Source organism: Schistocerca serialis, chromosome 2, assembly GCF_023864345.2.
Source record: "Schistocerca serialis cubense isolate TAMUIC-IGC-003099 chromosome 2, iqSchSeri2.2, whole genome shotgun sequence".
In the NCBI taxonomy this organism is placed as follows: Eukaryota; Metazoa; Arthropoda; class Insecta; order Orthoptera; family Acrididae; genus Schistocerca; species Schistocerca serialis.
In genome coordinates this window covers 448291792-448317624 of record NC_064639.1, presented here as the reverse complement: position 1 = coordinate 448317624, position 25833 = coordinate 448291792, and the positions used below count along the sequence as shown (strand labels likewise).

The 25833-nt window shown below is 38.6% G+C and overlaps 1 protein-coding gene across 1 annotated transcript in view; it reads left to right on the top strand.

Annotated features, from left to right (window-relative positions):
* LOC126456070 (rho guanine nucleotide exchange factor 12) overlaps nt 1–22637 on the top strand; it is a 1154422-nt gene extending 1131785 nt beyond the window's left edge. Inside the window, exons 32-36 of the mRNA XM_050091825.1 lie at nt 759–932; nt 1257–1402; nt 1791–1995; nt 8756–8853; nt 19491–22637. Of these exons, the coding sequence (XP_049947782.1) occupies nt 759–932; nt 1257–1402; nt 1791–1995; nt 8756–8853; nt 19491–19616 (749 nt within the window). The 3' untranslated portion in view covers nt 19617–22637. The remainder of the gene's footprint in view (nt 1–758; nt 933–1256; nt 1403–1790; nt 1996–8755; nt 8854–19490) is intronic.
* The last annotated feature ends 3196 nt before the right edge of the window (nt 22638–25833 follow it).

Genomic DNA, 25833 nt, shown 5'->3' with positions numbered 1-25833 from the left:
AAATCTGAGGATATTATTTACATTTGCAACTTTCCCTACTCTTCTACTACAGCTGAGAATATTCTCACATGAAGTAGATTCTCAGACTTAGTGTATTCATGTAAACCTGTCAGTGTTCTCCAAAATTCTGAGAATGAGTTAACTGTTTAGTTCATATGATCTAATGTCGCACCACAGGGGGAAATAATGCAAAAGCTTTCGTTGAAAACTGCCAGGAATTATTGCTTCCTTCACTTGTGTGTTTCCCATATTGTGTGTCTGGAATTTTGCATGTTGTGATTTAATCATCAAATTCTATTGATGTTCTGTAAACTTTCATTGGAACTCTGTAGTGGGCGATTTTCCACAGAGGTATATAGATCATTTTCAATTCTGTGGACTTCCAATATGGATAGGCTCTGATTGCTGCAGTTAGACCTAGCATCACACATATTTACCAGAATGATAGAATATTAGATCTTGTACAGTACTGTAATCTTCTTAATTCGTATTTTGGGTTTTGATATGTATCTAGTATGAAGCATAAATTTTCCTCATATTTACCGGTGGTGGTGGTGGTGGTGGTGGTGGTGGTGGCGGTGGTGGTGGACGAGAAATAGAACAGGAATTTTTCCAGGGATTTGATGTGCTTTGACTTTCTTTGATAAGTTGTATTTTCAAAAATACATGACATAACCTCTAATTAAAACTGAAGTTCAAGCAAATATTTAGTTTAAGGTATTTTATTAGGTCATCAGTGCTTTCATTACTATTTACAGAGAAGCTACGCCGGAAGGATGAAGAAATCAGATTAGCACTAGATGAGAAACGGCATTTGGTAGCTGACATTCTCAATATTCCAAAAGAGGAGTTTGACCACATAGCTGAAATGGCCGCAGAACCTGCTGCTCACAAAGAGGGTGCTGAACTAGCACTTGCTGCCATAGCTCAAGGTTTGTCTTGTGTGCTCCATGTCAATTTCTTTAGTTAATGGCCAGATTTTTTTTCTAAAGAGTTCTGCCAACTTCTTGTATTGAAGTTTTTGGTTTGTGACATATGTGGAACTTTGTCATTTCACTGTGTGTGTGTGTGTGTGTGTGTGTGTGTGTGTGTGTGTGTCAATTTTAAGAACTAGGCGTTATTTTCCACACCAAAGTTTTCAGTGTTACATTACTGCACTTCTGTGAGAGGAGACTGTCGGTTAATAAGAGAAGGAATCTTTGATAGTACTTCTGAATTTACATGGAATAATCTAAAGTAACAATTTGTTATTCCAGTAAATCAGCTGACAACAGCACTTAATGAAGCATTGCGAGTAACAGAGGATGAAGTTGTGCGTCGGAGTGGCCGCATTCCCACAATTGCTGCACACAGTGTCCAGGGGCCCGCCACTTCCCTCAGCTCTCTACTTACGCAGATACTTGTTAGTATTAAGCATATCTTAATTGTCTTGCATTTATATGTGTTATACCAGTAATATCTCTGTGTGTTCCATGAGTAAGGTTCTACAGTGTGTGCACCAGTTTTTAAAAGTTTGTGCTATACAAGCAACTTGGTTATTGCTAACGCAATTGTATGATAGAAGTTTTAACATTTGATTTAAAAAAAAAAAAAGTAATGTGTTTCTTCATGGCACCTGTGGAAGGGTCAGTGTGGTATTATAATATTACTACTACTACTATTCCAAGTCTCATATTTCATGTAATACCTGTATCTAACATACACAATTCCATTGTTCAAAATAGTTGATTAAATTTCATATCCAAATCACAAGTAATAAGTTTTCTTGTGGTTTTTTCCCATCATTTTAGAAATTGGTGAAAGAGCAGGAAGAGGAGAAAGAGAGATTGAGGAGGGAACTACAGAGGTTACGAGAACAAGTGCATGTTATGCACGAAGCTCGACGACGTAAACACAACCACCCAAATGGATCGGACAATCCTGGCAACATTTTGGTACCATTATCACAGCCTGAGAGCTGTGTAACAGTTAGCAGTCACAGCGAGGATGATACTGGTGCGTATATGCGTGAATCACCAATTGAGGTTCCTTTGGGTGACCAGAAGTAGATACCCATTGCCTTTTGCATTGCATGTAGTAAAAATTGCAGTGTGTGACTTTGTTGAGCTCAGGAAAACAAAAGAAATAAGCATGTGCATGTATGGGTGTGTCTACATTTTATACTGTAAGCAGAACATAAACTGTTAAAGACTCATTTAGTCTGCCACAGAGTATGGACAAAGGTACTGATACCTGTATAGCAAACTGCATGAGATAAGGTGAGGTGCTCTTTGTTTAAGGTGTATTATGCAGGGTATGAAGTTGTGGTTTATATTATTACACAGGAAGATTACTCATGGCTTTGGTCAGAAAATATTATGGTAAGTGTACAGACAGCTTGCTGATAGTTTGAAATCTGACTTTATTGCACAACATTGTTAAATTTGTGCTAGACTTCATTCTCCAGTTACAAATGTGCTAATGTACTAAATATATGAAATTGAGGTGCACCACCCTACAATTAAAATTCAAATCATAATTTCAGCTGTTTGTCAGAAGCATTGAGGACAATTGTTCCATGGAACATAAGCATGGGCATTTTAAAAAGGATATGAAGGGATACAGTGGTGCTGAAAGTCAAACATCATTACTAATAGGAGTGTTTCACAAACAATATAGTGGACTTCTTATTGTTAAGGTAGCAAGCAAATCTAAGGATGTCTCTCAGTATATATTATGGATCAGTAAGTCAGTCATAAAAATCCTATGACTAAAAATGGTCATAGGTGCGGGAGAAAGGAGGGGGGGGGGGGGGGGGGAGGATAGGAGGAGTCTAATTGCCTATCCCTTTCTTCCCCTCTCATCTTTTACTATCTGTTTGAATAGTAACATTCATCACATTTATCAAATTTAGAATTCTGAGAAAACTGGTCAGCTGTTTCTGTAACAAATACTTTATGCTTAGTTCACTGGTTTCCTATTGTGAATGACAACCACTTTTTGTGTGCAGTATGTTACATTAATACCATGCCACATACCTCCACCAGTACATTTACAAGTTTTATATTTACCTCATTGTCTTGTCAGATGGAGGACCATCTGCTGCTTCAGAGAGAGATTGATTGTTCCCTTAAGACAGAATATTTTGTTGCTTCAGAGATTACATTTCCTGATCATTCTCCTTTTCAATCAAATCAAAGGTGAGATAGCCAAAGGTCATGTCATAGACATGATAGTGTCTACATTCTTTTTTCCACAATTAACGGGATCACATTAACATTTTATGTCCTTAGTGTTGATACAATGAGGGAAATCTGCATGATAGGTTCACCGTGCATCCAGTGCATTTCATAGGCTGGAGTCTGTTTAGTTCACAAGCTATGAAATTGGGCTCCATCAAATTCCTGTAGCCTGTTGATTGTTCATGTTTAGATATATCATTTATTTTGTTAGTAAATAGTTACAAAAGTAGGATGAGCTAAGTTAAGTACAGTTTATTTGGGTTTTACACATTTCCTAATGCAGACTAAAAAATTGTATCACTAATCTTGTAGGGTAGTTACATACATTTCCAAACCATTTTATTCACTATAGGTTGGCACAGAATCCTCCATATACTCAAACTTGATCAGATCTTTTGAACAGAAGTTCTAAAATCACAATGTCTGTAACGGTTAAATCATAAACTTTCTAAATTGCAACTTCAGTTCTATTTAATATGTTACAGTCCTCTTAGATCATGTATGAGTATGTATCAGAAGACTTTAGAGCTGATGTCAGTCCTACTGCAGTCTTGATTCCTTCACATTGCAGCCATTGTCCATGGGGGTTTCAGTTAACCTGCTGAAAACTTGATTTTGCTAGTGCTCAAAACACTGGTGATAACTTAAATTTCTTCCCAACATATGGAATGCTGTGACTGTACACATAATTTTGTAGACATTCCCTTTCCCTTATTTATGAATTTGACGTAATAAATTCTTCCATGTACTTCAAAATCATAATTTTAATTATGATGAAGTGGATTTGGCATATTAACTTCTATTATCAAAATATTTGGAACAATACATACAACTACAAAACATAATTCTACACACACAATTTTTTTATACAATATGGTTACAAGTTTCTTCTTAAAAATTTGACAAATGTTCCTTTTGATTCGTTCAGTTTTTCACTTAAAACAGTGGTATTGGGTATGTTCATTTAAATTTCAGCTGCCCAATTCTGAAGTATTGTGCTCTTTTTATAGCAATTAAGTTCTATGTTTATGTGAAAATTTCACTGCTTCTGTGAATGTTTATTTCCTTGCTGTGACTACTGCCAAACTGTAGCTCATATTGAGAACGACTAAGAATTTCTTGCAGTAGACAGAATCTTCATTTTTGCAGTTCGATAACTACAACCACTTCTTGAACAACAAACATAATTATATTTCTGTTCAATTTTCTCAATGGAGTGCCTCTCCATAAAATATTATCTGAAGCAACTGAATTGGAAACATAATTTGAAATGTTTGGCAGTTAATGCTAAAAATGTAAATGCCTAATATTGTGTAAGCATGTCATTTAATTCCTTAAGTCTACCAGGTGTAAATGTATGAAGCCGGAATTTGGTTGCAATAATTACACATCTGCTGTTCAAAACTGATAAACAATATTTTATTCAAAATACTCTCCATTGCTATTTACACATTCTCCCACCTCTCAGGCAGGCTATGAATGACATGCCAAAAAAATAAATAAATAAATATCTTCTTTTCAAGGGAACCAGTCAGTGAGCCATTTTCATACGAATTGAAGCGTTGTTCAGTGAGAGCATGTCCCAGTGCAAATACATGATAATCAGACAGAGCCAAGCTGGAGAACAAGCTATGTGCCCTAGTATCTCCAAACTGAATGCCTTGATCATTTTCCTCAATCGTTGTACTGCGTGTGATGGAGTGTTATCATGGAGCAATATGATTTTTGTTACCGTTTTCCATATTCCAGTCGTTTTTCCTGTATCGTACAATTTAAATCCATCATTTGCTGTTGGTAGTGATCAGTGTTACAGGTTTCACCAGGTTTTAGCAGCTCATGATAGGTGACACCCTTCTGATACCCCCAAACACAGAGCATTGTCTGCTTTCCAAAGAGATTTGATCTTGCAATGGATGTTGATGGTTTGCTTGGATGCACCCATGATTTATGACGCTTAGGATTCTCAAAATATATCCATTTTTCATCACCTGTCCCTATTTGATGGAGAAATGACTTTCTGTTGCATCTGACAAGCAGCATTTCACAAATGGTCTTTCAATTTGCTTGCTGTCTTTTATTCAGTTCATGTGGAACCCATCTTCCCACTTTCTGCACTTTTCCCATAGCTTTAAACCAAAGAGAAATGGCTTTCTGCATCACATTAAAGTGCTTCGTAAGTTCCTGTTAAGCTTAGTATCACCTTCATCAAATAAGGAGTGCAATTCATTGTCTTCGAACTTATTTGGTGGCTTCCTGCACTCGTTCTTTCTCATATCAAAATTACCACTTTGGAATTTTTTGAACCACTTGAACCACTTAAAACACTGTTTTCCCAAGTGCATGTTCGCCAAAAGCTTTGACAAGTATTAGATACGATTCTGCAGCAGTTTCCTTCAAATGGTAACAGAAAATCAATGCTGTCCGAAAATCGTAGTTCGTAGGCACAAAACTCAACTTGTTTACAGGCTTGAAACGGATACTGATGTATGGAACTTGGGTGACTGTGTGTTGACTTTCATCAGCCATTTAGGAAGCAGACAGTGCTGCAGACGTGGTCTCATGGGCCCTGTACTGACAGCTAGCACCATCTATAGGGAAATTCCGGTTTCATACTGCTACGCCTGAAACATCTGGAAAACATTAACTGATCCACAGTTTTGGTGTACATTTAGTAGCTTTATTGTCATTGTCGTTAACCTTCTTCTTCTTCTTCTTCTTCTTCTTCTTCTTCTTCTTCTTCCCAGATATTATACCTCTTGACTTAGTTCGCTCATAAGAAATGAAAATTAGTTTTTGCTTACAAAAAGACTTTGAAAAGACTTACCAATCATTAGTTATGGTTGTGTGAAGGAGGTTATAGTGACATGGCATAACTGTTAACTTACTTTCCAGTGTTTCAAATGGAATACTTCAAATAATTATAACTAAATTTGTTCTCCGATAGATTCGGTACATAGGCCCCAATTTACCTGTTTCAGAAATATAAGGTGTGATCAAAAAGTTACCATTAACCAAAACTTTGTCCTGTTCAAAGCGATAGCATTCAGATACAAAATACTTGTGCCAGTGCTTGCTCCAATCTTGGAAGCAGTTCTGGAACTCACTTTTTGTTAAGTTGTTCAGCTCCTTCAGCAGTTCTGTTTTTATCTCATCAGTGGTGAAAAATGATGTCTTTCCATGATTCTGTTCAGCCTTGGGAAGAGAAAGAAGTTGCTGGGGGCCATGTCTGGCGAATATGGTGGCTAAGGCTACCTAATGGTTTTATTTTTTTCCAAAAAATCATGAACAAGCATTGAGATGTGAGTGGGAGCATTATCGTGATGATATTTCCACAAGTGGTTTTGCTGCAGTTCTTGTCGTTTCTTCAGATTGCTTCACACAAATGGTGCATAACTTCCAGGAAGTTGTCCTTGTTGACCATAAGAACATTAGGCAGCAACTCATGACGAACTATGCCTGTAATTGGAAGAAATCGGTGAAAAGAACCTTCACATGTGATCGAAGTCAGAGGTTTTGTTTGTTTGTGGCTCTTCAGGCAATTTGCATTGGGACGGTTTGGCCTTGGGTTCGACGTCATACCTGTATACCCATTTTTCGACACTTGTCACAACTTTCTTTAGAATCTCTGGATTGTTTTTGACTTAATTCAGGAATGCCTAAGCAATATTTGTGATGTTGTTTTGGCTCAAAATTCAACACTCTTGAAAGAAACTTTGCTGACCCATGTTTCATGCCCAAAACAACCGAAAAAATTGCTTGCTGTGAGCCGAAGGCTATGCCGTCATCATCAGCACCCTCTCTGATGACCTGACAATTTTTCAGAACCATTTTCTTTGCTTCCTCCACATAATGCTGTGGAAGGGCATCAAGGGCAACCATCGTCATCAACATATTTTCAGCTCTCTTTGAAACATTCATACCACTTGTAAACATTCCTTATAGGTGATTTGGCAAAAGCCACAGTCAACATTTCGTATGCAGTGCTGCACTTTACTCCATTTTTCAAGCAAAATTTAATGCAGATTTTTTGATGTCTTTCTTGAAAGTAAGAATTTGCCGAGCACTCAAAAACATTTATAACCTTTCCAGCTGTCAAGAACAAAACTAAATATTCAGAACATCTGAAGATGGAAACTTACATCAGGAACATGTATACCAACAAGGCGACAAAAATTTTTGAAAATTGAATGTATAAATCTCGCAAAATTGTGATCTCACCTTGTATATAAATTTATATTTAATTATGCTGTATAAATGTCTGTCATTATTACATTTTGTGTCATGCCCAGGGCCCAAGCAATACATATTTTTACACACACCTGTGCACTGAACAATTCAACCATTTACTTCCATGCAAAAGAAAGGAGACCTGGTTGGTTGATTTGGTAAATTTCAGAAATTGTTGACATCACCTGTCACCAGGGTTTCATAGTGCCTGCCACTCCATAACATTGACTGACCTTCAGTCGAAGGCCCTTGACATTCTGCACACACTTTATATTTGTATTTCTTTTCTTTCCCTTTCCTTCTTTCTCACTTCTGCCCCCCCCCCCTTTTTTTTCCTGTGCTTTTTACCTTGCCCCCTCCTTCCCCTTCTCTCCCCTTACTACTCTTTATACATTTTTCCTCATTCTTTCATTCCTACACCTTTACCTACCATCCCCTTTTTCCCTTTTTTCCTATGATTTATCTTTTTCTCCCATCCCCTCCCTAATTTCTTTCATAGTTCACTCCATTTCCCTTCCCATTGTTTTTGTGTTAGCCTATGGTCCCTTATTTTCTTCATTTCCATCCGGCTGTTTCTTACTGTCTTTTCTTCAGACAGATTACCATTCTTTCACGCTATAAAAAATGTCATTTTAAAACTGGCTTCATCACATGTGATTCTCCACTGAATAATGTAATACTTGCTGACAGTGCTGTTGGATGGTGTACTGGTCACTCTATAATTGTTATGGTCTCTTGTATTTGTGCGCATTTCCAGACAATGGTTCTTATCATCAGTTTAGTATTGTGTTTCCCACCTATGACTGTTCTCTGGAGCATTTTTAACTGCCTTACATTTTTAGGTAGTGATTTCTATGAGGAGTTAATAGCAAAGTTTTATCGTGAATGGGCTCTACTAATGTTTAAAGCAATCTAAACCAGTATAACAGTCACTAAGATTAGGGTGTCGTATTAGCCAGAAGTAACGGAATACTGCTAAATTCTGTGGCCACAACTTCATCAGTTTCTTTTAATATTCACGTTATTTCCATGTGCAGCTTCAAATTTTAATAATATTGCTATTCATAATTTATCACCTGTCTTTGTTTCAGTATTTACCAAATTTACTGTACACAGCACTTTTTTCTTTATAACAGAAGTTGCTTTTTTTGCATATCCTGTTTTATACATTTTTTTATGTTGATGCATTTTTCGCTTACAGTAGAAACTCCAGTTTTCATTGTATTTAATCACAGTTTTATTTACTTGCAAACACTCACATCTGCTTTTTTTATAATGTAGTGTACAGTAGAAAGTTTTATTGACAGGTTGTCAAAGATTGGATATCAAAGATGAATGTGATGGAGAACCAAGAACAACTTCAATTGAGCCGATTGATGACCCAGCAAGTGATTTAAGTTCTGAGGTAATACTGTCTGTGTTTTAGTAATATCTCTCTCTCTCTCTCTCTCTCTCTCTCTTTCTCTCTCTCTCTCTGCATGGGCGCATGAACAACCTTTGTAGTTTTCCGACATTGTTTGCAAATTAAGTATGTAGTAAAGAGAGTGTGCTCACTGATTGTAGTGCTGGATCACTTTAATGAGCTCCACAAAACATTCTGTTTATTGACGTAATCTACATGAATATATTTATGAATGGTGTCAGTACCCATCTTTAAATAAGTGCTGGTAGTTCTGTCCCTAATTTTAGTCTGATTGTAGGAGACTCATTTGTGTTCCACTGTAACAGGTAAAAACTAAAGGAAACTTGTGACATATGCCATTTGAGTGGAAACAGATGATCATGAAACTGTACCTCTTGCAAGGAGAAGACCCCAGAAGTGGGATTGACTTCCTGATATTGTCTATACAGTGACATAGGTTAAGGTCCCAGGTATTCACTTTGCAGTCATTGTTCCTGGTGGGCCCTCATTTGCAAGTAAATCATGAAGGGGAGGGGGAGTTGGCGGAGGACAAACTTAGTAATTTTATGTTGTGCTCTATGGTTAAAAAAAAAAAAAAAAAAGAAAAAAGAAAAAGAAAAAAGGAATAAGCACAGATTTGTTGTGTAGTGTAATGGTTAAGATCAGATCCTCAGATGCAACAGGTTTTTGGTTTGAATCTTGCCAGGTGATCTGAAATTTCATTATTTTTAAATATTTGTCAAATGAGTTTGATCATTATTTTTATTCACTTAAGTTGTTTAAATCTGTGTTGCTTTTTTTTTTTTCATGTCATTTTAATCGCCATATAAACTTTTTGAATTACTCTAATTTTTTTCTTTCATTCATTCTTTTTCTTCGTGGAATCTTCTTGCAGGTGACTTTAAAATTATTGTTATTTGTGTCATGATATTTAGACATTTTAAAATGCTGATCTATTGTTTAAGAGTACAGGGTACTTACAAATGGTGGAAAAATCAAAATGTTTTTCATGACTTCATTAAATTCTATTGTGTTCCCTGATTACATTGATATATACATTATAGGGTTTCAAATGAAAAAGACCTATATATACAAAATTTTAAAGTTAGTTACACTCATGTATGCTGTCGCCCCCCCCCCCCCCCCCCCCCTTATTTCTGTTACAGTGATTATTCACATGATACATTATCTATGTTGATAACAGTGCAGGTTTCTAGTGCCTGTAAAAGATTCTTTGCTAGTATTCATTTTAGTTTCACTGAAGCAGTTTGTTCTCGTGTTACTGAATGCTTGTTGCCCAAGTGCTGCATATATATATATATATATATATATATATATGGAAGTACATATCCTTTAATGTGCAATAAATACGAACTATGCGATGCATCAAGAAATTCAAGGAAAGGAAATTCCCTGATAACCAATTTACGAACAAAGCAACCCACAGTATTGAAAGTAACCTATGTATCAGTCCTTCAGGGAAGAAACTCCCACATGGTGTGCCTCCTGGTGATTCAAATTTTTATGTTGACGATGAGGTGTTTGTAGTGGATTTGTTGTTGTTGATGTGGGCATATTATCTTCTCTGATAAAGAAAGTGGGGAAATGTAAACAATGTGATGGTGTAGGCTGTCTGGAAATACCTGAGCAACAAAGTAGCAGGAAGGGTTTAGCATCAAAATTAGTTGTTCTCTGTATAAATCTACCTGAAAAATGACTTCAAACATTGTGCATAATTCATATGATGTGAATTTGAAGCTAGTGTATGCAGTGTGTGCAATAGTAAAAGGAAAAAAGGCTGCTCAAAGGTTTTGTGGTTTGATGGACCTTCCTCCTCCTCCTCCTCCTCCTCCTCCTCCCAGTAGGTTCAGCAAGTACATAAAAATACTTCTAGGTGCCTTGACAGTTATGTCTAAAGCATGTACGAAACACGGAGTAGAATAAAATGTAAATATTAGTGGAACCAGGGACATTGCAGTTGCACTTGATGGGACATAGCAATGTTGAGGACATCGTTCCTTGAATGGTGTTGTAAGTGCTACTTCTCTGGAAAAAGGAAAAGTAGTTGATGTTGAGTGCTTATCTAAGTACTGCCACACCTGTGATGGAAACAATGAAAGACATATTGAACATCAGTGTTTTAAGAATTACGATGGTTACAGTGGAGCTATGGAGTATGATGGAGCTCTGAAAATATTTCAGAGGTTGGTGCCCGTTCATAAAGTTAGATATACGAAGTACCTAGGCAATGGGGACTCCAAAGCTTTCAATAAAATTAATGAGTTCACTGTTTATGTTGATACCTTGGTAACAAAAGTGGAGTGTTGTGGACTTGTGCAAAAGAGGGTGAGTGCTAGATTGAGGAAGCTACGAAGAGAAATGAAAGTAAAGTTGCTATCTGAGGGAAAATCTCTGTCTGGCCGAGGCAGATTGACAGAAACTGAAATAGACCTTCCTCAAGAGTTATTATGGACTGGCCATTAGATGAACTGCACCTCTGAATGATGTTGCAGCAATGAGAAAAGCTGTATGGGCCATCTACTTTCGTAAGTTGTCCACAGATGACCACCCTGTTCATGGACTTTGCCCTAAAGGAGCAGAGTCTCGGTGTGGTTACCAAAAAGCAAAAGAAAGTGGTCAAATACGCCATCATAAGCATTCTCTTCCTGAGCCTGTTACAAATGAAATAAAACCAATTTTTAGAGACCTGAGTGACCCTGTTTTGCTTAGTAAATGTCTTCATGGGGACACTCAGAATACAAATGAAAGTTTCAACCATTGCATATGGGAAAGATTACCCAAGAATGTTTTTGTAGGACTAAATGCATTAAAATTTGGTGTACTAGATGCAGTGATATGTTTCAATGATGGAGTGATAGGAAGGTTAAGTCCTGAGAAATTTAGGCATAAAATGGGGGCTCTAATATGGAAGATCAGTTGCTGACCTGTGACAGACAACAGGTGCATGAAGCTGAAAGATTCACTCTTCAAGTTACCAAAGAAGCAAGAAGTGCTAAAAGGAATGCCAAGAGGAAGCTTGACGATGAAGAAATGCTGCAGGATGAAGAATATGGTTCAGGAATACTCTGAGGCACAGTTTAATCGGACTCATATCTTCATTCAAAATTTCCCAAAGTTTATGAAGCATTGCTCTAATTTTTTTCTGTAACTTGCAATAGTCTATTTGTATGTAGTAGATCTAAGCTTTATTGCAGAATCAACTAAATTATAGAAAAAATAACATTTTTATTAGGAAAAATTATAAAAATTAAAATGTTAGATGGGATATTTTTTTATCCTTTTAATATACATAATAGGTGGAATTAAAAAGGTCTAGTACCTCAGCCATCGTGTCACGAACATCTGATAAAAATTTGGTCTCCTTCAAATGTATAATATTGGATTAAATGGTACCCCAATATGAGGAAGCATTTTGGAAAAAGAATTGCATCAATTTCTTCGTAATTTTTTAATAACACTAAGCAGATTGATAAATATTAAAAGTACTTCTGATTTGTTCAGAAAGTGTGCTGCATTACCTGCTATCAACAAAAAACTTGTAAGACGTATACATTACAAACAGTGCCTGAAAGAAATTGGTTTTGATTTTTACATAATATTGAGCCATAAAAGTACCCTGCATCCTTAAAAATGATAGATGAAATCATCTGTTTACATTGACTGTGCTATAGTGTGAAATATATTTTTGATTACAAGATGTACATTTTTTTTGGACAGTAATCATCATACAAACGTTTAAAACATGAATTCTTATTGTACTGTAGACAAAACAATGCAGATGAAGAAAATGAAAGAAGGTGTTAAAAGTAAAATGGAATTCAAGCAAAATGTGGAATAGCAGCTATGAATGCAACAACATGGGCAAAAACAGAGGATGACAAAACAGAATAAATACAAAGTTAATACATAAAAATAATTACAATCACATGAACAAAGATTCTGGGTTGAAAAGACTGATGGAAGAAAAGAAAGAGTAATTCAAAAACTAAAATCAAATAATGCACACTCCAGGTTGGAATATCAACTATGTAAGGAAAAGATAGGTTGCTACTCACCGTAAAGACTAGATGTTGAGTTGCAGACAAGCAAAATGAAAAAACTTACACACAGCTTTTACCCAAAGCCTCCTTCAGTAAAGGAAGCACCATCTACAGCAGCTTGGATCAAAATGCAGCTGTCACATAACATGGAAGCAGCAATCTTCAGGCAGCAGGGAAGGGACAGGATAGTAGGATATGGTGGTGTGGGGAGAGGAGGGGGGAGGGCGGGGGGGGGGGTGCTGGAGAGAGAAGAGTGCTATCTGGCAGAGTTCTCAGGGACTAGACTGCAGACAGGTGTAGCATTGAGAGGATGTGGAGCAGGGACGTGGATGGCGAGGGGGGCGGGGGGAGGATAGTAGTAGGGAAGGGGAAATGTGGGTGGGTGTGTTGGCGGCGGGTGGAAAATAAGAATAGGAAGGAGTTGAGAGGATAGAGAAGGTGGAAACTGGTGGGTGGAGGATGTGGAGACAGTAGGTTACCATAGGTTGAGGCCAGGATAATTTTAGGAGCAGAGAATGTGTTATAAGGATAATTCCCATCTGTGCAGTTCAGAACAGCTAGTAGTAGAGGGGAGGATCCAGATGTTTTGGGTAGTGAAGCAGCCATTGAAATCAACCATGTTATGGCCAGCTTCATGTTGTGCCATAGAGTGGTTTACTTTACTGTTGGCCACAGTTTGGCATTGGCCATTCATCCTGGTGGACAGCTAGTTGGTGGACCGCTAGTTGATGGTCATACCAATAAAAAAATCTATGCAATGATTGCAGCAGAGCTGGTGCTTTCACAGGTGGCCTGCCATCCAATGGGATTGGATAAGCCTGTGACAGGACTGTGGATTGGGAAGTGCTGGGTGGATGGATGGGGCAGGTCTTGCACCTGGATCTTCCACAGGGATATTTTCCCTGAGGAAAGGGGTTTGGGTTTGGGTTTGGGTTTGGGTTTGGGTTTGGGATTAGGGATTAGGGGTAGCTAAGGGGTCGACTAGCATGTCGTGAAAGTTAGGTGGATGACAGAAAACCACTTTCAGAGGGGTGGGGAGGATCTTGGATAGGATGTCTCTCATTGCAGGGTACGATGGTAGGCAATCAGTCCTGATAAAGGGTGTGGTTCAGTTGTTTTGGTCCTGGGTGGTACTAGGTGATGAAGGGTGCATTCCTTTGTAGCTGGTTCTTGGGGTGGTGCGAGGATTGGGGATGCATCAGGAAATGACACAGGAGGTCCATTAGTGGACTATGCCTAGAGGATAGTGGCCATCTATAATGGCCTTGGTGAGACCCTCAGCATACTGGACAAGGGAGTTCTCGTCACAGCAGATGAGCTGCCCTGAGTGGCCAAGCTGTATGGGAGGGATTGTTTGGTGTGGAAGGGATGATGGTGTTCAAAATGCTAGTACTTTTGGTGGTTGGTGGGTTTAATGTGGATAGAGGTGTGAATGGAGCCATTAAGGAGGTGGGTGGTCAGCACTCAGGAAGTTGGCATGCTGGGTTGAGGAGGATCAGGTGAAGCAGATGGGAGAGAAGTTGTTGAGGTTATGAAGAAATGAGAAATATGAGGGTAAGGTGTCTTTGCCCTGAGTCCAGATCATGAAGATATCATCAGTGAACCTGTAAACCAGACAAGGGGTTTGACATTTTTGGAGGCTAGGAAGGTCTCCTCTTGATGGCCCATAAAAAGGTTGGAATAGGAGGGTGCTATGAGGGTGACCATGGCTGTGCCATGGATTTGTATACCTTCTCTTCAAAGGAGAAGTAGTTGTGAGTGAGGATCAAGGTAGTAAGGTGCGTGAGGAATCAGGTAGTGGGTTCCAGGTGTGAAGGTGTTTGGAAAGGTAGTGTTCAGTTGCAGGAAGACCATGGTCATTAAGGGTGTTGGTGTATACTAAAATGGTGTCAACAGTGATGAGTAGAGATCCGTAAGGTAAAGGTGTGGGATGGTGGAAAGTCCTTGTGGAATGTGGTTGGTATCTTTGATGGGGAAGGCTAGATTACGGGCATTTAGTCAGAGGTGTTGTTTTCTGAGGGCCAAAATTGTTTTGGTGGGGGCCAATAGACAGCTACAATTGGGGTATCAAAGATTGTTGAGTTTATGGATTTTGGGGAGCTTGTAGGAGGAGGGTGTGTAAGGTGAGGAGGAAGTGGATTCACGGAAGGGGTTGTGGGAAGGGCCTAAGGCATCAAGCAGGGATTGGAGGTTATGTTGGACATCTGAGATGGATCACCCTGACAGAGTTTATAGGTTTAGGAATCGGATAATTGACAGCGGCCTTCTGCCATCAGCTCTGCTACAATCATTGCACAGCAATTCATATTTGTGTGCTGACCAACCATTTGTCCACTAGTATGAACATCTACTGCCAAACTGTGGTCAAGAGCATAGTAGATAACCACCTAGCACAATATGCAGCTGAACATCACATGCTTAATTTTAATGACTGCTTCACTACCCGAGCGAACTGGATCCTCTCCTCCATCACCAGCTATTCTAAATTGCACAGATATGAGTCACCCTTACAACACATTCTCTGCTCCGGAAATTATCCCAGCCTTGACCTATGATAACTTACTGTCCCCACACCCTCAATCCAACAGTTTTCACCTGCTCCGCCCTCTCACCTCCTCTACATTCTTGTCTCCACCCTATTTGTGTGGCGCCTTCTGCCAACATGTCTGCCTGTCTTCCCCCTTCCTTGTTCCTCTCGTTTTTCACTGCCCCCTCCCCCCTTTGTCCCCCTTGTCCTCCTCCCTCTCTACCTCCCTGTCCCACAATCTCCCAACACTGCACCTCTTGACAGTCTAGTGCCTGCATGTTCCACCAGACAACTCGCCTCTCGCACCCTACCCATACCCTGTTATTCTCTCCCTTTCCCTGCCACCTCCAGATTACTGCCTCCATGCCTCATGACTATGGAATTCTGGTCCAAGCTACTGGATGTGGCAATCTTGTGTGTGTGTGTGTGTGTGTGTGTGTGTGTGTGTGTGTGTGTGTGTGTGTGTGTGTGTGCATTTAAACCAACTAGATGAATAAAAATAAAGACCAAAGCTATTTCAATAAATATTTAAAAATAAAGTAGTTCAAAGTACCTTATAAGATTCAAACGCGCAACCTTTCACATGTGTGCTATACAACCAGTCAGTATTACATTACTTTTTTAAAGCTGTACAGCATCATGCAAAATTCGGAAATTTTTTCCCTGCGATTATTTGCCCAAACAAAAGCCCACCAATGTGAAAGATTGTGTGGTGTTACATCTGAGACCTTAACCTACAACTCCGTATAAATGGTTTCAAAGAAGTAATCCCATCATTGGGTACCTCTCCTTGTTACTTTTAAATTTAATGCAATTAGTTCCTTGCAGTGTTTTGAATGTTACTGTAATACTGAAATACATTGTTAAAGGCATGTTTAAAATACTGTTCTTTCAGTTTATCAAATTTTAATATATCCCTTCAAATGACATCAATTATTTTGCTCTTTCCTATTAAATAAATTTGGAAGAAATGCTGCTTACACCTTCAGTATGGATTACCAGTTGAAGTGGCACAGTGGTTAACAGTCTGAACTCTAATTTTGAATGGTTGGGGTTAAAATTCCCATCTGCCCGTCCAAATTTAGATTTCCACAGTTTTCCTAAGTCAGTTAAGGCAAATACCAAGACAGTTCATTTGAAAAGGACAGATGACTTCCTATTCTCAATCATTTCCCAATTATAGCATGCCCTCAGACTCTTATGATAAATACCAAGCATAGTGGTGCAGTGGTTAGCTCACTGGACTCACATTCAGGAGGACAACGGCTCATATCCTTATCAGACCATCCAGATTAAGGTTTTCTGAGAGTCCCCTAAATCACTTCAGGTTAATGCAGGAATGGTTCCTTTGATAGGGCATGGCTGATTTCTTTCCCCACACTTACAAAACCAATGTCAGCTTGTGCTCTATCTCTAATGACCTCATTGTTGACAGGACATAAAACCCAAATCTTCGTTCCTTCTAATGATGGAACATCCTTCCTGTTTCACTGTGTGCTCTACAATCATCTAACACAACCATTGATTATCATCTTGTGTGCTGTGGAATCATGTTAATCATAAGAAACAACTGCCAGACTTCCAATATGAAAACAAGGTATAATCATCTGAACAATGTGTTTAATACCTTGATTCAATCAAACTTATTTGTCTTCTGTAACTAAAACAAACTGAACTAGTTGTTCATCTGTGAGTAGGCTTTATGTGATAATCTTTATTGTTGTTGTTGTTGTTGTCGTTCTTAGTGTTGATATCAATAAAAGTTTCAAATTAGTAAAACCATTCTAAATGGTACTAGTTATTGCTGTTAAGTACCATCAATCTGATATGACTTCAAAACATATCATAAATTACCTAGTGCAATCCCTAAACATCGTTTCATTTTTTCTCTCTTGTTGGTATACATCAGTAATATTTGGGCAAGGCATGTTCAAGACAGTTGAGTAAGCAGTCAAAGATGAAAACATTGTTACTTTGGTGATACGTAAAGATTAATTACAATGTGTGTCACAGCTCAGCACTCAGAGTTTGAAAGAAACTGAGGTCCTCCCCTCCACCCTGATGTCACACAATACACCATCCACAGCAGTACGTTCCATACAGTGTATGTATTGTGGCAAGAACACTCCATACTGATAGTCATGAGTTTTAATCCTCAACCATATTTAATATGCACTGTAAGGATACTTTACTTAATCATCAGATTCTCATTTTTCTTTGGCACACATTCAATAAATCTGTCACAAGGTTGTTGTCAGTCGTATCACTATGTAATAGTTCAGAAAGCTTTTCAAGAGCGAAAATAATCAGAGAGTAAAAAACTATTCACAAAATTACCATGCCCTTTTATGCACTGATATTGGTTTTGAAACTCAGGTTAATATTATATGTACTATCACATTGCCAATGTCTCTGAACATTTGAAAAGAATCTCTCTTGTAAGCTGTCACCATTTCTTGCATACAGTCTTTTTCCTCTGGAGCTGCTTAAATTACAGCTGGTAATTTCCTGTTGCAGCCTTCTATGTATATTTTGACCATTTGTCTTTTCCTTTTTTAACTATGGTGAGATTCTGTAATTTTTTTATTATAATGAAATATGGTAATACCAGTTTTTGTCAGACAGTATTAGCAACAAATCTTATAGTGTTGCTGCAATTGTGGACTTCACTCAGTTTGAATTAACTTCTTTCTGGTTATTTCTACTCTTCACTGTTATATAGTCCATGCGATGAGAATTTTTTAATGACCAAGCTATTTACTGTACCTACATTAGGTTTACTGCCTTACTTCTGACCTCAACAGCTTCTCATTAAAAAGTGATTCACACTGTTCATACATACACAAAAGTAAGCAGGTGAACATGAAGTGTCAAAAGTAAATGGAAAAGAAGGTTGTGCAACTTGTTTCAGAGGCTTCTTGTTATTTTAAGTATGTGAAGAAAATTCTCCAAAGTCATAACAATAAAATTTATCTGTTGGGAATATGGCAGAGGTCCACCTTAAGGGATTTGTCTCACAACACTACTAGTTCATTAATGTAGCATTTTATTTGATGTGAAGAAGACAGTACTTTACTTCCATTTAAACAGGAGCAGTCAGCTAGAGGTACGTCTTCATGGACATACACAGGCAAACAAAGCAGATGTCAGCTTGTAAATTGATTTTTTGAAACATAATAGTTCACTTCCGCAATGCCAACTTTATCTTCACATAAATTGGTTTAGTTGTAGTACATCTTCTGTAGTAAAGATTAAAACAAATTTCATAATTTGTTGATAATGTCATAAAGTAGCAACTACAAACAAGAGCTGGCAAGTCACATTACATGCTCAAGTTAACATACAATACAGTCTGTAAATTTTATTCTCCAGTACTTCATCAGTTCCAAATCAATATGACTTTGTGTCCAGTAACTTCCAGCCTCAGTGGTGAGTGCAGTAGCACTGAACTCACCATTGTTCTATACAATTTTTCACTTAGTTGTGTCAAATTAGTGATAAAACAGGTCCTACACTATCACACATGCTACCTGGAAAGACATCTTGGGAATGAATGATTACTGCTGCTATTGAGGGAAGATAGACGCTATGTAGAAAGCACCAAGTGTAGTTGTAAGAGGATATGTTGCATGGTAGAAGTTGGGCTCCCAAGGGGTCTTCACACTACCCAGAGATAGCTTTTTCTGCTAACTGCACCTCTTTCCCTCTCTATTATTCCCCCCCCCCCCCCTCCCCTCCCATCTCTGTCCCAAAGAGGCTACTTCAGGCTGCACATTTCAACACTACAAATGTGCTTCATTTCCAGTGAGTTTTGGAAAGTCCTGCAGGATATCTTGTGATGATTGAATGAAATTGGACAAATCATATTTTCATTCAGTACATTTTAAGTACTCTCTGAAAATATTTTGTTTATTGTCTGGATGTTTGTAAATATAAAATCTGTAAAGATAGAAAATTCATGTCTTTTTCATTGTTGGTGCTTCGCTGCTGCTTATCATAGTGTAAACATACTTTTGGTTGCCCTTATAGATAGTGACTATTTTATTTTTCAGGTGTTTGTTGACGCACTATCTGGAGAGGCAGAGAGCCAACTAGAAGCAGAGGCTGTTGTGGAGACAACAGCAGAGGCCACTGCTCTGGAACTAGAACACGATGTGGAACGCCCTCCTGTGATATGAAGCAGATTGATTGTCGTGTGTGTGGCAAATCTGGGAGTATGTGCTTCCCTAGGCACTTGCATTTGCAGTGATACTGGATAATGTACAACTACTCGTGGACATTGTCTGCAAGGGTTATAAAATGACACGTGCTGATATTAAAACAGAGCTTAAAATATTTTAATGTAAGTTGAACATGTTTTGTTCTGTTACCACTGTGAGCTTGTTAAGTTTCTATGCTGTAAGTGACAGAATTACACTGGTTCATAATATAACAGCACAGTTATTATACTATGGTAGAGTTATAATTTTGTAAAGCAGAGAAACTGAAAAAGATTTCTGTGCATTACACGCAGACTGTAGCATGTCATTATTGTCCACTACCTCAGAGATATAAGCTGTTTATGCAGCATACAGATTTCACTTTGAGTGGAATCCAGAACTTTTGGTAATGTAATTTCTTCTCTGCTCGCAGCCAGACAAGACTGCTGTTACTTTCTGGGACAGTCTTATTCTTACAGTGTCTACATCGTTTCATAACATGGAAGATGCAAATTATGAAATGTGTTGATTCAAGATAATGTGTGAAACACTGTCAATGACAGGGGTTTAAGGAGTAGGGTAGTGAGAACCCAGATGTATTTTTATTCATGTTTGTGATAAAGTTCTATCTGTAACTTCCACTGTGATTGCTGCACACTGAAAAAGAGGAGAGAAATCCGAAATCACATACTAAAAACAAAAAGTGTTAAAGTTTCCTGCAGTGGAAGTCTAAACTGTAGACTAAGGGAGAACAGACAGTATGCCTGACACTATATTCGGCCTAGTAGAATTGTGATGGTTAGTTGGTACAAGAAATTTGTGGAATATACAGTATATTTGTATGTGTTGAATTTGTTCAATACTGTCAACTCCATTGTGAATATTTTACCTACTTTCAGCTTCCCATTCCAAAAACTAAATGGGCATGTAATTTATTATTGTATTGTATATAAAAGTGATAAGCATATAATTTAAGATGTTAAACATTTGGTTATTTATATGAAAATATTAGCTATTTTTAGTTTATGGGAATTATTTGTCCTTAAGAGTGAAATGCTGTACAGTATTCTGGTGCAATAGAATCTTTGTCATTAAAACAAAAGTGTAGTCAATCAAAATGAATTTCTCCTGTTTCACATAAACAATTTTTGTTCGTTGCTACTCCGTAAAACATGAAAAATTTCTACTTACTGTGGCCTATGCCTTGCTTTAATTTCATATTACATTGCAACATTTACAAAACAGCTGGATGTATCCCACAAAGCTCCATTGTTAAATTTACAATAATGTTGAGTGAGCCATGTAGAGCAAAACCACTAAAATTTTTCGTTGTTGGAAAATTGCTATCTGCTGTTGGAAAAATAACATTTTCTACATGTAAATTATTCTGGAAATTTACGTATTATCATTGCTTGCTAGTGCAAATCAGTTATGTACACACTACAGCATTTTTAGAAGTTGTAAAATTACATTGTCCCAAGTACTAACAAAACCTACAGATCAGAATAGTGTCATTATTCCAATATCCAGATTGATTGTACGAGCAATGGATTTGTTAAGTCATTTTCTTAATAAGCATCAAAATTTCATAATAAAAACAAGTAACTTACAAAAAGTGGAAACTGGTGCACTCAGCTTATGGTACTAGTTTTTTAAGATTATTTTTGTACCAGATACATGTAAGTTTTTATATTTTCATATGAGTCAATTCCTTGCAAAAGTTCAAACAAAAAAGTAGAAGCTGACATAGCTGATAGTGTGACATTCAGAAAATTTGTAGACCAATTATATTTTATTTTGAAATTTGAAATATCTGTGCTCTTTGTTGCATTACTGTTGTACCAAATGATGTGACTTCCAGAAGTGTTAAAATGGCATTTAATTAACAAAGAAACATTTAAGCCAGCACAAGGCCATATATATCGTGTATCAAACCATAATTTTCTTGAGTATTATAAATGCAGATACAAAGCCACCACTGTGTGCAAAGGATGAATTTCCAGGTTGTGCTGCATTTGCTAATAATGCTACAGCAAGTACTTCTATGGTTTCATGCTATATGAATTACGAGAGAAATGTAGGACAAATAATCGAGAACAATGGATTTTCCCTACTTGTAACATTAACTGCCTAGTTCGAATGTCAGCATTGCTTACTATTGATCAGCCAAATTTTTGCCAAGATGCCTTGCAGATGTAATAAGGAAAAAATTGTTTTTGTACTAGATACTAGTCAATCTGGAAGTCTGTTCCAGATACCTAACTACAATTATGTTTCACAGAAGTGGATCATGAACACATCCCTGTTTGGTATTGAAAATGCTTTGGGACATGTGAAATCTGAAATGAACAGTTCTGAAATAGTCTGAGCTACTGTTTTCTCATGTTTACAGAGGGGGAAAGTTTGTGAAACACATTGTGGTATCTTTTTAATATTTTGCTTTACATGAATAATTTAATTTTGCAGTCAGGGACCATGGAATTATGTGAACAGTGACTAAACTATCCAGTCAGTCTCGTGTGTTGAGAAGTGCAAATGTATAAGCAAGTGTTGCTTTTAAACAAAGTTGTATTTATTTTATTGAGCTTCATGTGATAAATACTTCCTATTTAATTTTAATATAGAACAGTCTCTAGCAGTCGATTGAAAAGTTTCCTCCCCATAAAACTGTGTAATATTATATTTGTGTACAGAAATGCAGTTGTATAATCTGTCTTTAGTTGTTTTGTATATTTCTGTTTAGCCAGTTGTTAAAAGTAACTGCACATTGTTACCACAGCAAAATAAATAATGTATGTTGTATTTTAAGCAAAACTTAGAAACCCATAACATTTAGTGTTGTCTCATTATACAGGACAAGAAAAACAGGAATCCATGCAGCAACTAAATATTAACTAAATCTTAAATGCAGTAATATAAATCAAATACCCTCATTATGTTATATTCTAGTAAAAAGTGTACATAAGAGAAACAAAATAAAAATATATTGCTACATCTGAAGTTCCATAGTGTTGTTTGCCTGGCTTCTGAAGTTGTCATTTGGTTAATATAATATTTTTGTTGTTTACACTTTTATTCAGTCAAACAGGTTAATTGTGACTGAAAAACATCATTTGCTTCATGTTACCTATCACAATAATGATGTAAGGATATCAGCATGACAACTGTTTTATAGCACTAGTTGCCACATCCGCATCTTGGTTTTGTTGTGTGATAGTGGTTATGAACAGGATAGTACCTGCAAAGTATCTAGCTCACAGATTCATAGGGAATTTATGAAATTTTCTGTTCCTCTTTCTGACTGAGATTTGTAAGTTACCTTAGGTAGAATTTATATTAATCAAGAGGTAGCCAGTTGATAGAGGGGGTAGGACTGAGGTAACAGAATTTTCATGTCACACTGAATAGTCACTGGCATGAGTTGACATAGAAATGACGTGAGAATTTTTGTCTGAGTCATAATTAAATTTCTGGATGTTAATGATGTGGTGCGGATATCAGAAGGCTAATCCTGTTCCCATTTACCAGATCTTAATGGAACTGCAAGGTAGACAAGGTGTATATTGTTCTTTCCATCCCGTCCCAGAGAGAGACTTTTTCCTTATGTAGCTAATCTTGACTGTAGCTGTTAGTCACAAACTTATCCTTTTGGCTGACTGAAAGATCTGATTGTGGGGCTAGGCCAGCCATCTCCTTAAGTGTTAATCCCCTTGCTGGATACCTCAACTGCCAAATCAATCTAGCTATATGTCAACCTATCTATATTCATAACAAGCATGACACACAAACTACCAGGCAGGGTAGTGGTCAGTTGCATCCAAAGTGTCTGTGGAATGGTACATCAAAAACTGGACCTGCTGGTATCGGGTACAAACACTTAAAACATTGGTGGAATCTGTATTTCAGGGGCATCTCATTTTTTGCTACAGCTTTGGAGGATTTGGAAGTAGCTTATTGCATGGTGTGGATAGATGGCCTGATGGTAAAGTTCGTTGATCTAGTTCTACATCAGAAGTTAACAATAATACTTAGCAATATGTTCTCAGATTGACATTTTAAAGTCTTTTTTTCTAAAAATAAGCAGTAAATGCTCCAACCTGTCGAAGACTTGTGACTACAGCAAATCTGATTCGCAAAATAATTGGAACAAGTGTGAAGACAATGCAAGTACTCTTCACAATACCCTAATTATAATTACACTCGTGTATTAAGATGTGCGTGCACACACACACACACACACACACACACACACACACACACACACACACACACACACACACACACAAAAATTATATAGAGGTATATCTGAAAGAGGCTGCGAGGACGGCACTAAGATGTCAACTCCCATTCTGTGGTTGCTTGTTTTGTACAGTATTGCTCCTCCATATACACTCCTGGAAATTGAAATAAGAACACCGTGAATTCATTGTCCCAGGAAGGGGAAACTTTATTGACACATTCCTGGGGTCAGATACATCACATGATCACACTGACAGAACCACAGGCACATAGACACAGGCAAGAGCATGCACAATGTCGGCACTAGTACAGTGTATATCCACCTTTCGCATCAATGCAGGCTGCTATTCTCCCATGGAGACGATCGTAGAGATGCTGGATGTAGTCCTGTGGAACAGCTTGCCATGCCATTTCCACCTGGCGCCTCAGTTGGACCAGCGTTCGTGCTGGACGTGCAGACCGCGTGAGACGACGCTTCATCCAGTCCCAAACATGCTCAATGGGGGACAGATCCGGAGATCTTGCTGGCCAGGGTAGTTGACTTACACCTTCTAGAGCACGTTGGGTGGCACGGGATACATGTGGACGTGCATTGTCCTGTTGGAACAGCAAGTTTCCTTGCCGGTCTAGGAATTGTAGAACGATGGGTTCGATGACGGTTTGGATGTACCGTGCACTATTCAGTGTCCCCTCGACGATCACCAGTGGTGTACGGCCAGTGTAGGAGATCGCTCCCCACACCATGATGCCGGGTGTTGGCCCTGTGTGCCTCGGTCGTATGCAGTCCTGATTGTGGCGCTCACCTGCATGGCGCCAAACACGCATACGACCATCATTGGCACCAAGGCAGAAGCGACTCTCATCGCTGAAGACGACACGTCTCCATTCGTCCCTCCATTCACGCCTGTCGCGACACCACTGGAGGCGGGCTGCACGATGTTGGGGCGTGAGCGGAAGACGGCCTAACGGTGTGCGGGACCGTAGCCCAGCTTCATGGAGACGATTGCGAATGGTCCTCGCCGATACCCCAGGAGCAACAGTGTCCCTAATTTGCTGGGAAGTGGCGGTGCGGTCCCCTATGGCACTGCGTAGGATCCTACGGTCTTGGCGTGCATCCGTGCGTCACTGCGGTCCGGTCCCAGGTCGACGGGCACGTGCACCTTCCGCCGACCACTGGCGACAACATCGATGTACTGTGGAGACCTCACGCCCCACGTGTTGAGCAATTCGGCGGTACGTCCACCCGGCCTCCCGCATGCCCACTATACGCCCTTGCTCAAAGTCCGTCAACTGCACATACGGTTCACGTCCACACTGTCGCGGCATGCTACCAGTGTTAAAGACTGCGATGGAGCTCCGTATGCCACGGCAAACTGGCTGACACTGACGGCGGCGGTGCACAAATGCTGCGCAGCTAGCGCCATTCGACGGCCAACACCGCGGTTCCTGGTGTGTCCGCTGTGCCGTGCGTGTGATCATTGCTTGTACAGCCCTCTCGCAGTGTCCGGAGCAAGTATGGTGGGTCTGACACACCGGTGTCAATGTGTTCTTTTTTCCATTTCCAGGAGTGTATCAAAAAAAATGTTGCTGAGGAGCAAATTCTTAAGACAAGAGTCATATAATCAGCTCTCAGTACTGATTTCTACAATCCACAAGCTAAATGCCTCAATTCAGGCACACCACCCTTTGGTGATCTTGGGGTCAGATGTTGTCAGTGCCACTGATAAATGGAAATAATGGCAAGAATGAACATACAACCACAAAGTCAATAAAGAAGATTGCAGAGTTTGATCTATCCTGTGAAGGGTCAAGAATCAGCCACATCAAAATGGATGTACGGAAATGAGACTGTATCTTCAAGAAATAGACTTCAAGCTTTCTGGAAGATTAAAACTGGGACCCAAACCTAAAACCTTTGCTTTTGGTGGACGGATGCTCCAGTGACAGGGCCATACAG